Source organism: Nycticebus coucang, chromosome 5, assembly GCF_027406575.1.
Source record: "Nycticebus coucang isolate mNycCou1 chromosome 5, mNycCou1.pri, whole genome shotgun sequence".
Classification (NCBI taxonomy): domain Eukaryota; kingdom Metazoa; phylum Chordata; class Mammalia; order Primates; family Lorisidae; genus Nycticebus; species Nycticebus coucang.
The window spans coordinates 120,651,916-120,670,099 of record NC_069784.1 but is presented as its reverse complement, the minus strand read 5'-3'; the positions used below and the strand labels follow the sequence as shown (position 1 = coordinate 120,670,099).

Below are 18,184 nucleotides of genomic sequence, written 5' to 3'. Positions count from 1 at the left end.
AGCTCATGGAATAAATTTTTCTCAAGCTCTTTCTAAGCAACTGAGTATTTCCTTAATATCTTATAATCAAATCAACCATCTCTCTGGTTCTTTTGGTCCCTTTGAGAGCCCAGCCTCTTTAAACCCTGCCCACATCCTACCTCCACTTTGGTCATCTCTCAACCACAATTTTTAAATGGACTAATTCAAACATTCAGAAATTTCAGAAAACAATACAAGAAATGCTCTTGTATTTAACAGCCAGTTTGTTAACATTCTTATTCACCCCCACTGCTCAGTGCATTTGCCCCACTGCTCAGTTGGAAAGGCTTGTGCTGATATCACCAATAACCTTACCATTGCCAAATCTACATTTCTAACATCACCTTTGGGGGGTGACCAAATAATGAAGCAAAATGTAGAATATTTTTGATAATAACTGTGCTAGAACAACCAACAGAAACTAGAACTTTTCCATGCAAAACCCAAGAGTTGATCACCCCACGTTTCTCACTCTGGCCCTTGGTAGCATCCTTCTACAGGGCTGACCATCTCCAGCCTCTCGAAGTCCTCCTTACCCTTCTATGATGACACCATACTGGTCTCCCACTGGGTTCAACAGCAGCTGCTGACCTGTTAGTAATGAATCTCCTCAAAATTAAGCTCTGGGCTCTTTTTTCTTCCCTCTGTATATTTTGCATGAGTTAATTCATCTTCTACCATTGGCTTTAAAGAACCGTCTCACCTATGAGTCTGAAGTCCCAAGTCCTTTATCCCGCTACTAACTTGGCATCACACTTCAATGCCTCACAGGCTTATCACACCATGTTCATACTTAAACCTTCATTTTTCTCCAGAACTTGTTCCTCCTCAGGCTTCCTCATCTTAGCAGATGGCTCCTCCATGCACCTAATTAGTGCAACTAAAAACTTAGAAGTCAAGCAGCTGGGGTGCCAGCCACATACACCAGAGCTGGCGCGTTCAAATACAGTCCAGGCCTGCCCAACAACAATGACAATTACAACCAAAAAATAGTTGTGGCAGGCGCCCATGGTCCCGGCTGCTTGGGAGGCTGAGGCAAGAGAATTGCTTAAGCCCAGGAGTTTGAGGTAGCTGTGAGCTGTGATGCCATTGCACTCTATGGAGGGTGACAAAGTGAGACTCTGTCTCCAAAAAATAAAAATAAAATTAAAATTAAAAAAAAAATTAAAAACTTGGAAGCCAGATAATTCAAAACTTATCTCAAATCCATGCCATCCTCACAACCATCTACACCTCTCCTCTGGACTACAACGGGATGGGGGCCTCTACTTCCTGCTTGCCAACCCACACTCCCAACTCCACGATCCATTTCTCACACAACAGCCAGAATGATCTTTTGAAAATGTAATCAAAACTAAGACTTGCCTGCTTAAAACTTCTCAGTGGCTTTCCCATCCCAAGGTATAATTTAAAATTCTTAACAAAGTTTACAAGAAAACAAAGTTTATAAGAAACAGATAGAGAGAGTGTGTATGTGTGTTTGCGCACGTGTGTGTATGTATCTAGTGCTGGATTTTGACAGGTGAATTGGAGAAGACTTCTCTGAAAAGGTTCCATTTAAATTGAAGAAAATCAGGCAGCTTGCCACGCAACACAACGGTGGCTGGAAGGACATTTCATAGAGGGGAAACCCCACACACAAGAATCTTGGGGAAGAAAGAGGCAAGTCCACTCTTATTGCTGGGTCTTCCAAACTATAAGAGAAGATAGATTTTAATTAATATGCAGGCTGGAACAGAAAGACAAGCACACACAAGAAACCATTTAGGCAGAAGAATCTCATGCATCCAGTAAACTGAATACAGAAGTTAAAAAATGAGTGTGGAACTGAAACACTGAGACAGATGGTGCCAAACACAGAGAGAAAATAAGTTAACTTTGAGACCTAAAATCCTAAAACTGTAGAGCTAAAATAACCCTGGAGATCATTTTGTACCAAACTGCTGCGCCTTAATAAGGATTTCTAAGAACTAAAAAAGTTAGCAATCAGCCAAAGGTCACCCAGATGGTCACCAGCATCCAGGAGGTGGGCGATGGAAGGCGCTGTCTAAATGCAAATGTGCAGAAGGTATTAATCAAAACACATGAGGAGACTTTCAACGGACAGACATTTAAACAGAAACGCAGGAACTATTTGCTGACCACAAGCGTATGTTAGTATAAAAAACAAGCAGGAGAGAAAGTCGGGTTATTAGCATTCATTGGAGAGTAATGGATGGCAAATTACATCAGAGAATAGATGATTAAAACTCGATCACATTTTATTTCTCAATTAACATAATTCAGCCTCTAAGACACAAATGAAAGCATGCCAATGAAGAGGTTCGTGTTAACACACTTGGACTTGATCAAACAGCAAATGGTTTCTGAAATTCTTACCATGCCACCATGAACCCTAACCAGAAGTGATAGTTTTATCTGTGTATTATGAAAGGCAAATGAAGTCTCTTTTCTTTTGAAGAAAGAATGGCTTTATGTCTATGAATTAAAATATCCTATCTTTCCCAGTCCAATAAACCCAAGGGTCAAAGCCAGCTTACCTGAGTTACCTAAAAGGATGCCCCGTCAAAACACAGGATAGTAACTATACTGCTAGTGGCAAGTGTTTCCTGGTACTTTTTCAGCCAATTATACAAAGTTAAGGCTTTTCCTCAGCATCACTTGACTTTTAAAACTGCCAAGAAGAGCCTTAGATTCATAATCAGGCCCCCTCTCTCATCCTCTGTTTCTCAATAATTTTTTTTTTTTGCTTTCTGTATAAATTATGCTATTTTTGAAAAGGAAAAAAATAAAAGAATTGGTACTTACTACTCGAAGAAAATGTAATGTAATAACTAAGTTCTCTGAATCTCAGAGGAAGAAAAGAAGAAGCTCTGTCAACTCATGACTGTTATCACTGTATGGGAATTAAATAATATTTTAAGAGAAACTTGTTAAAGGAGCATGCCAAAACAAACTGACAGGAAAAATTATAATAATGATAGCTTGTGCTTACTGAGTATTTATTAGTATCGTTTTAGGTACTTTGAATTCATTATCTTATGAAGTGGGTGGTTTTAAGCACATTTTACAGATAAAACTGCGTTTAAGAGATTATGTAACTGACCCAAAACAAGTAGCAACAGGGTAAAATTTTAGCTCCAGAGCCCAAGCTTTCTGACACTCTGAAATACATTTTCTTATAATTTTGAAATCCATATCTATCCCTCACTTGCTTGGTCATTAAAATGGTGAACCAACTGACTTCTAAGGTCTCACCCAACTCTTAGGATTCTCTCATTTTCTAAACAAAGGGATGATGAGAATAAAATAGGATGTGATAAAAAATGGATCAATTCAAAATAATTAAGGAAGAAAATACATTATGATTTTATCTATATCTCCTAAAAAATAAAACCTCATTTGTGAATAAAACCACTGTAATCCCCTTCATGAAAACCTTGCCAAATAGCTTAAAATGGATTAGTCCTCCTAAATGAAAACAAAGAAAGATCTTTGGATCATCCTTGTGAGATTAAAATAGAAAAAAGTTCTTTTTTTAATGACAAAAAAGAAAAAGAAAATCAGTACTTAGAAAAAACCTAGCCTGATATGAGGATACCCATCTTCATCACATGACAACAGGGATAAAAGATGGCGACAAGTAGATGGAAAAACACAGATTATTAGCATCATGAAGCAGCGTGATCAACTGCCGTAGACCCTAACTCCAGCCTTGTCATGTGAAATAATATATTTTCCTTCATAATGAAGTTGGTTGAGTTAGGCTTTCCTACTACACGCACATGACAACACGCTAACTGATAATCGGAACTTAGATGAAACCAAGAGGTTCTCAGTGAAGGAAAAAACCCTTGGACCATGTTTTTAACTATTACCCGTGAGAAAATAAATATGGCAAGTCAAACGTTTTAATAAAAATTCACCTGTACCTGTATGTTAACTTCTTCCTCTTCACATTCTTTCTTATATTTCCTTGGGAGCGTCTCTACCTCACGGATGGCATCTATAGTGACTTGCTGAGGTAGCACCTCAAACAAAGATGTTAAATACATAATTATGGATTTCTTGTCAGGAAGTGGAACAGCAACATCTATAAGTGGAAGAATATAAGATCTAGCTTAAATTAGATGTCTAAAATAGGTGAACCGTTCAATATTAGATATAAAATAACTCTTAGTGCTCCCATAAACAATATCTAATATATAATCTGTGCAATGCCATAGCTCAGTAAATTGCTATTTCCCATCACACTAGATGAGACAAAGGCAAAGATTCATTCTTGTTCAATATCCTATGTTTTAAAATCTTCTGTAACAACTCCCCAAAATGCTCAAAGATAAGCTCCCATATGTTGCTATTTATGATATAAAGACACAGACTTTATTCTTACTATGAAAGTAAGCCTAGACTTCAACCCTGCAAAATTTATAACTAAAGTCTTTACGTCATAGGCAAGAAGCTCACATAAAAATGCATTTCAGTCAACTAAATGAAACATTGAATTGTTTAATAATTATATTTTCTTAAAATTTTAAATCTCTTAATTTAGATGAACTATTATCCAATGTCATAATTAAATTTCTACTTAAAGGAACCTACAAATTGCTAAGTATAAATTACGAATAGCTAGTCTGCAATACAATGCCTTGTACCTACTTCAAAAAGAAAAAGGTTCCTCAATTCTCATAATTTATTCTTAAAAGAAAAAAAAAACGCTGCTTTTCAAGCATTCAAAATTGTAAAGCAAAATCAAGATGAAATTAAAAATTGGACAATACCTTCAGGATCTAATAGCTTTTCAATTCCCAAGTAAGTCTGAGCCTTGCTGAAGGCATGTTCAAGTCTCTCAATGGGAGACATTTTAACAACTTTATCCCAGCTGAAGAGATCAGGTCTGAAATCACCATGTAAACAAAATGCAGTGAAGATGAAATATATGGAAACAAAGTAGGCGCTGTTATACTGTAATATACTTCAGTTTTAGATTTTAAGTTTATTTTTATATCCCAAAAGCTTTTCAAATATATAATATTTGAAAGTAATTTATAAATATGAAAATAAAAGATAACACACTCTAAGAATTTTGTATTGGTTAAATATGTCTGGTTAATGGTTAATTTCTGGGGAAATCACTAAGAGTATAAGTACTATCTAATATTTCCCAAAGAGTAAAAGAAAAAACCAAAGGAGAAGGCATATACCAATACAAAAGAAGACAAGAAAGACAAAAGACATGGAAAAGGTAAGAGAAATGAGAAGCTCCAACTAAGTGGTAAAAATGAATCTAAATATATCAATTATTATAATCAGTGTTAATGGACTAAATTCTCCAATTAAATGATCAAGGTTAGCAGAACAGAAAATGCAACTCTAATCCATTCCTGGGTTGGTGGGCATTCAGGCCATTTCCACATTTTGGCGATTGTAAATTGAGCTGCAATAAACAGTCCAGTGGATTAACAAGTTGTGGTCTATGTATACCATGGAATACTATCCAGTCATTAAAAAAGATGGAGACTTTACATCTTTTGTATTAAACTGAATGAAAGTGGAACACATTATTCTTAGTAAAGCATCACAAGTACAGAGAAGCAAGAATCCTACGTACTCAATTCTGATATGAAGACAATTGATGACCTAGTACACGGTGGGAAGTTACAAGGTGTGACACACCTCTTGGGGACAGGAAACAATTATAAGAGGGACTTTACCTAACAAATGCAATCAGTGTAACCTGGTTCTTTTTGCCCTCAATGAATCCCCAACAATTTTTAAAAAAAAAGCCTGGTGCGGTGGCTCACGCCTGTAATCCCAGCACTGTAGGAGGCTGAGGACAGAAAATTGCTTGAGCTCAGGAGTTCGAGACTCGCCTGAGCAACAGTGAGACCCCGACTCATGAAGAAAAAATGGAAAAACCCAGCCGGGCGCCGCAGCGAGCTCCTGTAATCCCAGCGGCTTCCGGAGGCTGAGGCAGCGGGGTGCCCGCAGCCCGAGTCTGAGGTTGTGGTGAGCTACCACGCCCACTGCACTCTGCTCAGGGGCATAGGGTGGGACCCTGACTCAACAAAAAAAAAAAAAAAAAGAAAGAAAGAAAAGAAAAAAAAATGCAGCTCTAATCTGTAAACAAAACCAATCCTTCTTCTCCACATTACCATTGTCTGGTACCATATTTCATTTTTATCTTAATTTTCTTTTAATCTCTCAAATTGGACATTATTATTGCTTTTACATTCCCAAAAGCTAATAACTTTCTTTGCCCTCTATCTGTTCTTGAATCTTAGACTCATCTACCTTCTGGGATTTGCTTTCCCCAACCTCCTTCCCCCAAAACATTTCATCTATTACCAGAGTCAGGGACACTCTGGTCACTACAGTCACTGGTGTACCAGATACCAGATACTGCCTCTTTTCTTGCTTGATGTAGTTTTCTGCAGCATGTTACCATTTTTACGTACTCTATAACTTACATTTTTATTTCCTTTTAGTAATGTCTGTCCCTCTATTGGAACATACGCATCAACGCACTGAGATTTTTGCCTCTTTTGTTCTCTGCTGTATAACTTGTATCTAGTACATAGAAAACACTCTACCTTGTTGTATCAATTAATTAATAAATGGAAAAAAAGCATTTGCTAAAATTCAACCATTTCTTGATAAAATCTCTTAAACAAATAGGAACAAAGACGACCTCCTTAAACTGATAATGGAAGAGTAGGAGAAGATTGGGAGGGAAGGATTTTCTAACTTCATAAAAAGCATATCAAAAAAACCGCAACAAACATCATTCTTACAATAAAGTACTCCCTTTGTTATCAAGAACGAAACATTCAGCTCATTATCACCAATTCAAATCAACATTGCACTGAAGATCAGAGAAGGAAAGAAATAAAACACTCAAAATTCAAGGACATTCTTAAAGGGGAGGAGGCTAAAAAAAAAGCCACAGTCCACAGAAACTTACTAAATTTGTAAGTTTCCAGATACAAAATTATGAAATGCAGACACGTCTATATTTTCACATACCAGCAAAGAATATACAGGAAATAAAACTTGAGAAAACTGATCATTTACTACAACAGCAAAAAAACATAACAAATTATGACTTTGACATTTAAATCCTTGGTCCATGTAGAATTTATTTTTTGAGTTTGATGAGGGGAGGCTCCAATGCACTTATTTACATGCAGATAACCAATTATCCCATACCATCTAGTAATCTGTAATTACTAGTTTCCTATGTAATTTCTGAGCTCTTTATTCTGTTAGGTTGAACTATATGAAACTGCCATTGGTATACATCAAAAACAATCAGGTATTGGCAATTTCCAATGATTCAGCTTATTATTATACTATAGTGTTCATTATAGTACTGCACAGTCTTAATTACTAGAGCTCTGTAGTCAGCTTTGGTTTCTTTTTGTAAAGTATTTCAGTCTGGTTCTTCTTCAGAAGCGTACTAGCTATTCTTGGACCTTTGGTCTTCCATAAAATTAGCATCTGTTTACAAGTTTCACAAGAAAATCATTTGACTATTTTTAATTGAATTTATGGAGTTTTACTTTTGGTATGAGAATATAAGCTTACACAAGTCTTTGTATACATTACTAGTTAGTGCTAAATGAGTGGAACTGAACTATGTGAATTTGTTAACTTATAATTATGCAGGACAACCCATGGAAATTGCACTGCAGCATTTAAATCCCACGGAAATAAAGACTTAATGGGTAGTGTTCTTCCATGATATTTCTTTCCTTAAGGTTTTCACAGAAAAAGTGCAGAAACGAGAGCAGTGATGGTGGAGAAAGGACTTTGGGGAGTGACAGGGGAGGGACAGAGAGAAGACAAATTTGTAGAGCCCACAGTTAAGTAGAGCGATGTCTCACTTATGTCGGTGGAGCACAGCATTAAAGGCAAGTCCGTCTGTCCAGCTGGTGGTGAAGTTGAGCACGTTGACTTGGCTGTAGGGCCTGGTAGTCTGGCGCACCCAGCTCAGCAGAATCTTCTCGCTGTTGGTCTGTTGCAGGTCTGACATGACGTCCTTCATGACGTCCTTCACCTGTTCATGAGAAAGCAGGCCTGCCTGTCACCAACACAGTTAGTCCAACAAGTCCTTGAGTAAGGAGTACTGTACTAATTAATCATGATGGAGCAAGTAACTGGCATTCATTTTATTTCAAATTTTCCTTTAAACCCCAGAAACATAACATTTTAACTGTGATCATTTTGGGTACTAGAAGTTAGAGGTGATTTTTACCTCACTTTCCGGTATTACTGAACCCTACACAGCATTTGCACTGTGCTCGGTTATAATGAACACTACTTTATTGCAGTGTTCATTTTCAAAACAGGTCCTATTTTAATACTATACATTTACAAAAACATATTCAAATGAAGAAAACTCAATTTTTATTTTCTACTAAAATAAAACAGAAAGGAAGATCTTTTTTTTTCTTTTTTTTTTAATTAAATCATAGCTGTGTACATCAATATATCTTTCGACTGACTACAAACTCGAAGCATGGAATACCTTTCCATATAGCAATAACAATTATACTCTAGAATTAATATTTATGCTATTATTCTAATGAAGTACATATATTTTAAGAACGTGCTCAATATTGATGTAGATATACCTAAAGGACACAGAAGCCAATTTAAGAAGCTCACACCAGCCAAATCTAAGAAAACTTGAGCATCAAAGTGAATATGAACAGTAAAATACTATAAACCCATGTAAAAATCCATAAGTCTGCACTGATATGTAAATGAATGAATGAACAGATAGATAACACAGAGAAACAAGAGATAAGTACAAGTAGAAAGCATACTAAAAAATGTAAAAGAAATGATAAAATTAGAAAATCACAATTTTTGAGCATCACCATAATAACCGATCCAGGTAAGAGTAATGATGAACGGATGCTAAAATTAATGGATAAACATTTGATAATAACTAAATATTTACATAATTTCAATATATATCCCCACAAAATACTTTTTTCTGAGACAGAGTCTCACTCAGTCACCTCAAAGTGTGCAGCGGCATCGTAGCTCACAGCCACCTCAAACTCTTGGGCTCAAGGGATCCTCTTGCCTCAGCCTCCCAGATAGCTGGGACTACAGTACCTGCCACATCTCCCAGCAAGTTTTAGAGATGTAATCGCGCTTTTGCTCAGGCTGTTTTCAAACTCCTGAGCTCAAGCAATCCACCCACCTCAGCCTCTCCAGAGTGCTGGGACTACGGGTGTGAAAGAACAAAGGGCAGTTACTTCACAGTGGAGAAACCTGGCAGATACCACCCTAACCAAACAACTGAACTTAACATTTCCAGAAAAAAGAATTAATGGACAGCACTTGCCCCCACAGGGTGCCCTGAGAAGAGCTCACATCACTTCTGTGGCATCCCGGCCAGAAAGGAGTAACCTGAACGTGCTCTCAAAAAAACCTCAGACATTCTACAAAATAACTGGCCAGGACGTTTCAAAAATATCAATATCATGAAATACAAAAACTCAGAAACTGTTCCAGATTAACAAGGACTAAATAGACATGATGATAAATGTAACAGAAGGTCTGGCATTTTCTTTCCCTATGAAGCATATGGGACAACTGACGAATTCTCCTTAAGCTCTGCAGGTCGTATAATTGTATTATTTCAATGTTATTTTCCTGGTTTTAATAATTATATGTTATGTTTTAGTACACGTTATAATGATGATAACATCAGTGTTATAAATATTAGTTACACGCTTTACATTACTATATTAATATTATATTGTGCTTACATAATGGAGTTCTTTGTTTTCAGGAGAATGCCATGGTTTTAGAAAATACACAAGGAACCTGGGATGGTGGCTCGTGCCTGTAATCCTAGCTCTTTGGGAGGCTGAGGTGGGTGGATTGCCTGAGGAAGAGCAAGACCCTGTCTCTATCAAAAATAGAAAAATTAGCCAGACATGATGGTGGGCACCGGTAGTCCCAGCTACTCAGGAGGCTGAGCCAGGAGGATGACTTGAGCCTGCTGTGAGCTATGACACCTTGGCACTCTACCCAGGGCAACAAGAGTGAGACTCTGTCTCAAAAAAAAAAAAAAAAGAAAGTATACATTGAAGTATTTAGGTGCAGAGAGAGAAAATGAGCCAAAAACACATAGGGGGATCTGAGTTAGGGGAACCTGGGAATTCTTTGGACTATCTTCGCAACTTTTCTGTAAGTCTGAAATAATGTCAATGCCTTAAATTTAACATAAGAAACGTAGTTATTTTTTTCCCATGCCAGAAAAATAGAGTAGTTTGTCAGCCTCTTCTATTCCAAAGTGTTAGGAGTTGAATTACGTTCTCCAAAATTCATATGTTGACGTTCTAACGCCCAGAATGGGAGCTCACAGGGAAATAAAGACCCCGCAGAGGTAACTATCTAAGACAAGCTCATCCTGGAGTAGCAGGGGCCCTAAATACGACACGACTGATGTCTTCCCAAACAGAGGAAACTGGGACGCAGACAAGCGTACAGGGAGAACGTCACGAGAATACTGAAGCTGTGTTGCCACGGGCCAAGAACCCCATGGATGGCTGACAACCCCCAGAAGCCAGGGGAAAGGCTGGAAACAGATTCCCCTTCAGATGGAATCAATCCGCTGACTCCTTGATCTTAAACATCCAGCTTCTAGAATGGAGAGACAGCCAATTTGCTCCACTCAAGAAAGCTCAAGGTCCTTTGTCATGGCAGCTCTGGGAAAATAACACATAGTCATTTTCACTTTCTGTTAAAACGCGACTGGAAACTTCCCCACCTGCCAGTGTAAAATGATGCTCCAAAGTAATCCCAGGGTCAGTTTGTGATTTCCATCCACAATGTCAGTCCCTCCTATGTTCACGAGGTCCACCTATTAAAATGAAAGACAAAAAAAAAATTGTTTTTAGGACAATTTCTTCGAGGAGCTCTAGGTTTTTGTTTTAGTACATGTCGACAGCAGTAAGGATAAGTGAATGATGAGAGAAATTTCGTTGTAGAGAATCAGGTCAACCTAAATCTCAAATATGTATCATACACAGAATACATCAATAAAGCTGTCAGAAAAAGCACACGACTGTTCCTTCACTCCTAGAAAAGGTTCAATATTCTCATAAGAAAAAGGGTTTCCAAGTATCAGTTGATGACAACGCATCAGGCAGGTGGCTGGTTTCACAACAAATAATGTTGATGGCAGCCCAGAATCCCCAAATTCACATCACAAGCTTACATTATTCTGATGCAGAACCTGCAGCACTCTGTTGACATTATTTAAGGCATGGACCCTTGTGGAACCACGTTCCTTTGGCTGGAAAATAAAACACAAAAGCAAAATAAGACTGATCGTTCCTCCATATATCTGGCAAACACTGACATGGAGACAGGCACAGAAAAGCAGGTCGGTGCGCAGCTCTGGTGTGGGTCTCTGTACCACCCTAGAGGAAGGTGTTTACGGTACACAAATTCACCAACTAACAACACCCTAAAATACTGCTTCTCTAATTTGCCTGCTCACTGGAATCTCCCAGGTAGCCTCAAAAATCACCAAATGCCTGTATCCAGTTGCCTTTGGAGTTTGTGACTTCATGGATCTAAGGTATGGTCTGGATTTGGAATTTTTTAAAGATTGTCCATGATTCTAATGTGCAGACAAGTCTGGAAATCAATGCTCCAGGAAAGAATCTTATTTTATTTAAATTGGTCTGGACACACATAGATTTAGAAGTTGTGCCCGGTCTGGCCAGGGAGGATTCAGAGATTCTCATCCCAGGCTCCGGGTAGCATTACCAGAGCCCCCTGGGAAGACAGGGATGCCGCCCCGCCTGGAGAAAGGTAACCTGGCAGCTTCTTTCTACTCCACTGCCAAGGAATCCGATCTGAGAAAGGGATCAGCCTTCCCAACAAGTGTCTGCCCACCACCTGGAGGGCAAACGAGAGAGTACAACCTCCCACCTTTAGCAAGAAAGAAATTCATCACCGAGAGTGCGTCTCTTACTGTTAGAGGAATTCTACCTCTGCTGTTAAAACACCTGCCCATAAAATACATCCCCTTCGTTAGCAGAGCTTTTCATGTATCAAGTGTCTTACATATAAAGTAATAGAGTTGGATTTGATGAAGAAACAAACGCAAAGATAATACTGACAATAAAAACAGATGCCATATGTTGGTTGTAACAGCCATTTTTAAAATATTTGGTAGTATTTAAATCTGTCTCTATACTCTCTACTATTCAAAACATATTCCCTCGCTTACAAATTCTTTTTTTTTTGGTAATTCACAACCTAAGTTGTTTCAGAGCAATGAACATTTAAGGTCATTTTTATCTTTGAGAAAAATAAAGCCCTCATGAAAGCCAAACTATTGTTTGGTTTAACTATAGCATTAGTTAAAACACTTTTTTTTTTTTTATGTTCCTACTTCGGGCTTCACATTTCAAGTACCCACAGAGGCTCATCAAGTGTTAGCAATGACTGGAGACGTCCCCTAGCCTCCTTCTCAAAGATGACACTCTCACCAAAGAAGTTCCTATGAGGCCTTCTAGAAGATCCAGCAGCTTCCTTCCATCTTTGAGGTCTGTGAACATATCGCTGATGGGTGGTTTCCCACTCTATAAAGAAAAAATAAAATAAGGATTACTTCAATGGTAGAAATTCCATATGTAACCGGCCAAATAAATCAGTGGGTTTTCTTTTAATTTTTTCTTTTTTTCATTTAAAAACTTGTACATGATCTGCAGACTATCCAAGTTTGCCTTGCATAGAAAGAACAAGTACAAATACAGGGAATTTTGAAATCATAAAGAACATTTTAAGCGAAATAAAATCAATTGCATTATTTATTAGAAAGTGAGCAAATAAACCTATTGCTAACACTCATAGGCCCTAAGTATAGTATATACTCCTAAGGAGGGAACAGTAAAGACATACGTTGCGAGTGAGCACTCCGCCCCTGGGTGCAGCCAACTGCCAGCCAGCAGATTCCTACTCGGCCATCACACTTCACATTCACAGAAGACAACGTCCTTCGGAACCTCCATTGTGGGAGCAGGTGACATCTGTCAGCACCCAGACACTAGTCTGTACTTCTGGTTTTTAATTGCTTAACAATTAAGGCCCTGTGGGCTCTGTGTTTAAGTCTGGAACCAGTCCAGGATTTGACTACTAAAACATACAGAATTCCCAGCCTCTCGTCCCTGACTAATGAGTAGAATCAACTCCCGCTGATAATCACCCTTAGTGTACCCCCTGCATTCACTCTAGGCTTGGCAGATCCCTGCCTGTATGTGACAGGATGGGTTGTGACTGACACAGTGATCACTGCACAGAAAATGGGGAGGACTCAGTGTTAAGCCCAGGGTTACCACCTGATGAACCTGGCTCAGCTGCCTAATCCCCTTCTAAGTCTCTGCATCTAAATAATGTAAAATATGAAAATGTTCCTGAAGACTGTAAAGCGTACTGTCAATAAATTTTATATTATTATCTTGTACCAAATGATTCCCTTCTAATATGAAATCTCCATGGAGAATCATAGTCCTAAATTCCAGCCAATCATACATTTTATAACCAATAATTAGTTTATCTTCTTTCTTTAAAACTAGCAAGTAATTATTTCTCACTTAAAAATATATACATACAGGTCATATGAAGCAAAGTTTTACTCTAAGCTTGAAATGGAGGAAGGGAAGGGAGACATTAGAAGTTGCCTAAAATTTTGTATTGCTTACACTCCTTTCTCCCCTCTCAATTTAGGCAGGTAAGGACCTGCTTTAAATAAATATTATTAACTCAGTTAATGATTTTTAGCATGAGCCTTTTGCATTGCTCACATACTCCATGTAAAGACAAGTATGATAAAGTTTTCAGTAGAAAATTGGCAAAGAATAAACTGTTACTTATTTGTACCAGAAACAAAGCTGCTTTTCTATTCCCAGCTGCCTTTTTCACAGGCAGTGACAAAGTCAGGAACACAGAGACTACCGCCCTCCTTCCCACTCAGGAACAGAGCTGCACGTTGAGAGACCCGTGTTCCAGAGGCAGAACTTCAGAAGCAAAGCCAAGAGAAATTTCCAGAACGCTGAAGACTTGCCCCCTGCTGTCAGTGGACGTGAAGGGCAGAGTGGCCCTCTGTCACCTGCCACCTCTAAGCCTCCTTCTCCCCAAACAAGCACAAAGCCTGGTTCAGCAGATTAGCCACTATGTGACTAGATTCTCTTTCATATCTTAGACACAGCAAAGAAACAAAAACAAATACAGGTAAAAGTGTGTGGAGAAACCTTCCCCGGGTTATCTAGGCACAGAAAAGGTCTTAGTGATGTCAAGGGCAGCTAATATAACATTGGGCAGCAGCAATCCACTGCTCAAATCCACTCTCCATTTTCTAAAAAAATAAAATAACATAAAACATTACACAAAAATAAAGATAAATATTTGGCCATATTACAAATATTTATAGGTATCTATCAATGACATCATCTATAGACAGGAAGCCTATTACTAGCCACAGAATTCAGGGGAGGTTACTTGGACTTTCTACATTTATTTGTTTATCTGTTAAAAACCTAAGATAGCAGATATTTAATAAATAGCTGATATTATCATTTATATCACATGCATAACTTTGTTGTTTTATACTATCATAAAAGTGCTATAACATATGGACAATCTAAAAGGGACTCAGAAAACAAGCACTTCTGCATCTCAAGGGGGAAGGTAAAAGCAGGTGCTGAACATGACGACATGGCCGTGTCAATTCACGGAGAAGGATTTCTCAAGTCTCAGATTCACTAATATGTCATATGACAACCCGTAAGAACACGTCCCATTCAAAAACAGTGACAGCCTATTGTTCTAACTGAAAGCCACAGACACTGCATAAACGAACGAGCCAGTCGTTAACATCTGGGTTCCAATAAAACTTTGTTAGTAGACACCAAAATCTGAATTTCATATAATGTCCACATGTCACAAAATATTGGTCTTCTTTTGATTTTTGGCAACCACCTAAATATGTAAAAGCCATTCTTAGTTTATGGGCCATATGAAAGTAGGCAGTAGAAATATAAAATGTTCTTAGAAATAACAACAAGCATTTACTGTATATTGAATCTGTTCTAAGAGATTTATAAAGATTCAGATATATTATTTACATGTATCATTTATTTCTTTATAATATTTTAAGGTAAAAACCACCATCATCCCCATTTTACAGGTGGGAAAACTGAGTCATGGAAGTGCCATACAAATGAGAGGCAGAACCAAGATCAGATACCACAAAATCTGATTTCAAATCCACGTTCTTAACATCTGTGCTACACTACCCTTCAAATTATGAGTGCACAGCATTGTGACATAGAGGAAAGGAAATATTTAATCACTGGAGGTATGGTCAGGGTGTATTTAATGACTTCCCAGGAGGGCAGAAAGACATGTACCACATTTCAATGAATTAAAAATGAAAACTGTTGATTCCTAGCACACCACTTTAAAGCACTGAGGCTTTGGTATCACAGTCTCTAAACGTGGGACCCAGAAAACAATCTGTAAACACTTGAATAAAAAATTCTTTGTACCAACAACCAGCCACTCGGTAGGAGAACTGGGTCTTCGATTTTGCGGTTGAAGATGGATCAGTGCCTGCTGTCTGCCATGTAGTACACTGACACTAAGGAATCAAGGATGACTGACGCGGTCCTTCCCTTCAAGGCACTCAAAATTCAAACAGTCATGCATTACTAATGACAGGGATACCTTTGGAGAAATGTGTCTTGAGGCAATTTCGCCACTGTGCAAACAACACAGCACACTTACACAATCCTACACGCCTCCTGTAAGCCTGGGCTGTATGGTACAGCCTGTCACATCTTAGGCTACAAACCTGAACAGCGTGTTACTGCACTGAACATTGAAGGCAATTATAACACCATAGGAGTATCTGTGTACCTAAATATGTCTAAACACAGGGTACAGTAAAAAAGGATATAAAAGATTAAATTAAATGGTATACTTATACAGGGTGGACATAAAGTTCGTGGGCAATTTAAAATAGTTAATAGTAAATTGCCCACAAACTTCATGAACACCCTGGACAGGAAGCGTATCATGAATGGGGCTTGCAAGACTAGAAGTTGCTCTGGGTGAGTCAGTGAGGAAGTGGTGAGTGAATGTGAAGGCCTGGGACATTCCTGCCCACCACTGTAACCTTTATAAACTCTCTACACTGACTTATTTTTAAAATTTCTTTCTTCAAGAAGCTTGATAAACTTTCTTAACTTTTTAAACCCTTTGACCCTTTTGTAATAATATCTAGCTTAAAACACAAATCTGTTGTGTTTGTTTACATTCTTTTAAATTTTTTTTTTTTTTTTTACTTTTTAAGTTTTTATGTTAAAACTAAGACACACAGACATTGACCTAGTTCCCACACAGGGTCAGAATCATCACTATCACTGCCTTCCAGATCTACTTTTATGATTCAACTCCATGGTGAAAAAACAAAAAGTCTTCAGGGGCTGTAACACCTAAGAAACTGTCATCTCCTATGATAGCAGTGCCTTCCTGAGGGCATGGCTTGAGAATGTTTTACAGCTACTTTTTTTTTTTCTCTCTCTTTTTTTTTTTTTTTTTGTAGAGACAGAGTTTCACTTTATGGCCCTCGGTAGAGTGCTGTGGCCTCACACAGCTCACAGCAACCTCCAACTCCTGGGCTCAAGCGATTCTCTTGCCTCAGCCTCCCAAGTAGCTGGGACTACAGGTGCCCGCCACAACGCCCAGCTATACAGCTACTTTATTTTTGTAACAAGTAGGAGGATCCTCTAAAAGAATGATGAAAAGTACAACATAGAAGGCAGTAAACCAGTATTTATTATCATTACCAAGTATTACATACTGTACATATTTGCACTGCTAGACTTTTATATGACTGACAGTACAATGGGTTTGTTAACACCAGCCTTGCCAAGGACATGTGAGTGCTACATTATGCTAAGACCTTCCAAAAGCTATGATGTCACCAGGTGACAGGAATTTTTCATCTCTACTATAATCTCATGGGACCATTGTCATATATGTGGTCCATCACTGACCACATGAACTATAGGTGTAAAAGAAAAAATGGTACTAGAGGGAAGCAAGATGGTGGCCAAGTAACAGCGTCTTTGCAACTACACACAGTGAGACTGGGGAGAGAAGACTCCAGGCACCTCTGGCTTGAGGACTCTGCCCAGAAACATCCCTTTGGGGATGCAGGGAGACAGAGAGAGACTTCTGGACCCTAGGAGGAGGACAAAAGCAGTGGCGAAGTGGCAAGTGGTTGCATTCGGTTGGAGGCTGCCACAGCTATACCTACAACAGCAGCGAGATTGCAGACAGGGAAGGCCTTCTCTGTGGGTTGTTTTGTTTTTTTGGACTTGGGCAAGAGTGTGGGTGACTTTAAGTGTTGCCCAGGGTCCAGGACTGAGCCACTGGCTGGAACGGAGTTAACATTATTTGGCTGTGGGCCACACACAGCCATTGTGGGAGAACTGCCCTGCAGGCCCCACCCTCAGGGTTGCAAAGTAAGGCCAGGCTGGAAGACCTTGGGCGAGTGATCTAGTGATTGTGAACAGCACCAAAGGTCAGGACTGAGACAGAGGAGAAGACAGAGCTTCAAGTGTTTGGCGGTAGAAGAGCTGCCTTGCAGCCTCAGCCCTCATGGGCATAGAGTGAGGCTGGTTTTGGTACACCAGACAAGCAGGCAGCCACTTTAGGAGACATCCCAGCAACAAGTGCTTTCCTGGGAAAGCCTCTGCTCAGCCAAGGTTAACATTTTAAAGTGTCTTCTAAGCGAGCTGAGGAGAGATTTAGGCTCTCAACCCCACAGGGTTTGAGGGCAAAGAAGTCAGCAGAGGCCTCCAGTCTCCATCTCATACAGCGGCATCAGCATTGTGATTAGCATGTCATACTCCAGAAGATCACCTATTGCCCAGACAATATTCAGCAAGATATATATATTGCTTTGCTTCTGTTTTTGTTTTTTTATTTCAACTTCATCCCCCTAGATTTTTCTTCATTTTTACTTTCTTCACTTTTCTAGTGTAAATATAATTTTCCATTGTTGACTTCTTTAATAATAAGAACTTCATTTTTGCTAGTGTTTCTGCCCCTGTTA

General features: G+C 38.7%; 1 protein-coding gene across 7 annotated transcripts in view; it reads right to left on the bottom strand.

Moving 5' to 3' along the window:
* UTRN (utrophin) overlaps positions 1-18,184 on the bottom strand; it is a 533,531-nt gene that overhangs the window by 383,958 nt on the left and 131,389 nt on the right. For all 7 annotated transcript variants that reach the window (XM_053590883.1, XM_053590887.1, XM_053590886.1 and 4 more), the window contains 6 exons: positions 12,552-12,644; positions 11,267-11,344; positions 10,817-10,909; positions 7,908-8,080; positions 4,803-4,918; positions 3,954-4,114 (listed from right to left, as the gene is read on the bottom strand). In XM_053590883.1, the coding sequence (XP_053446858.1) occupies positions 3,954-4,114; positions 4,803-4,918; positions 7,908-8,080; positions 10,817-10,909; positions 11,267-11,344; positions 12,552-12,644 (714 nt within the window). The remainder of the gene's footprint in view (positions 1-3,953; positions 4,115-4,802; positions 4,919-7,907; positions 8,081-10,816; positions 10,910-11,266; positions 11,345-12,551; positions 12,645-18,184) is intronic.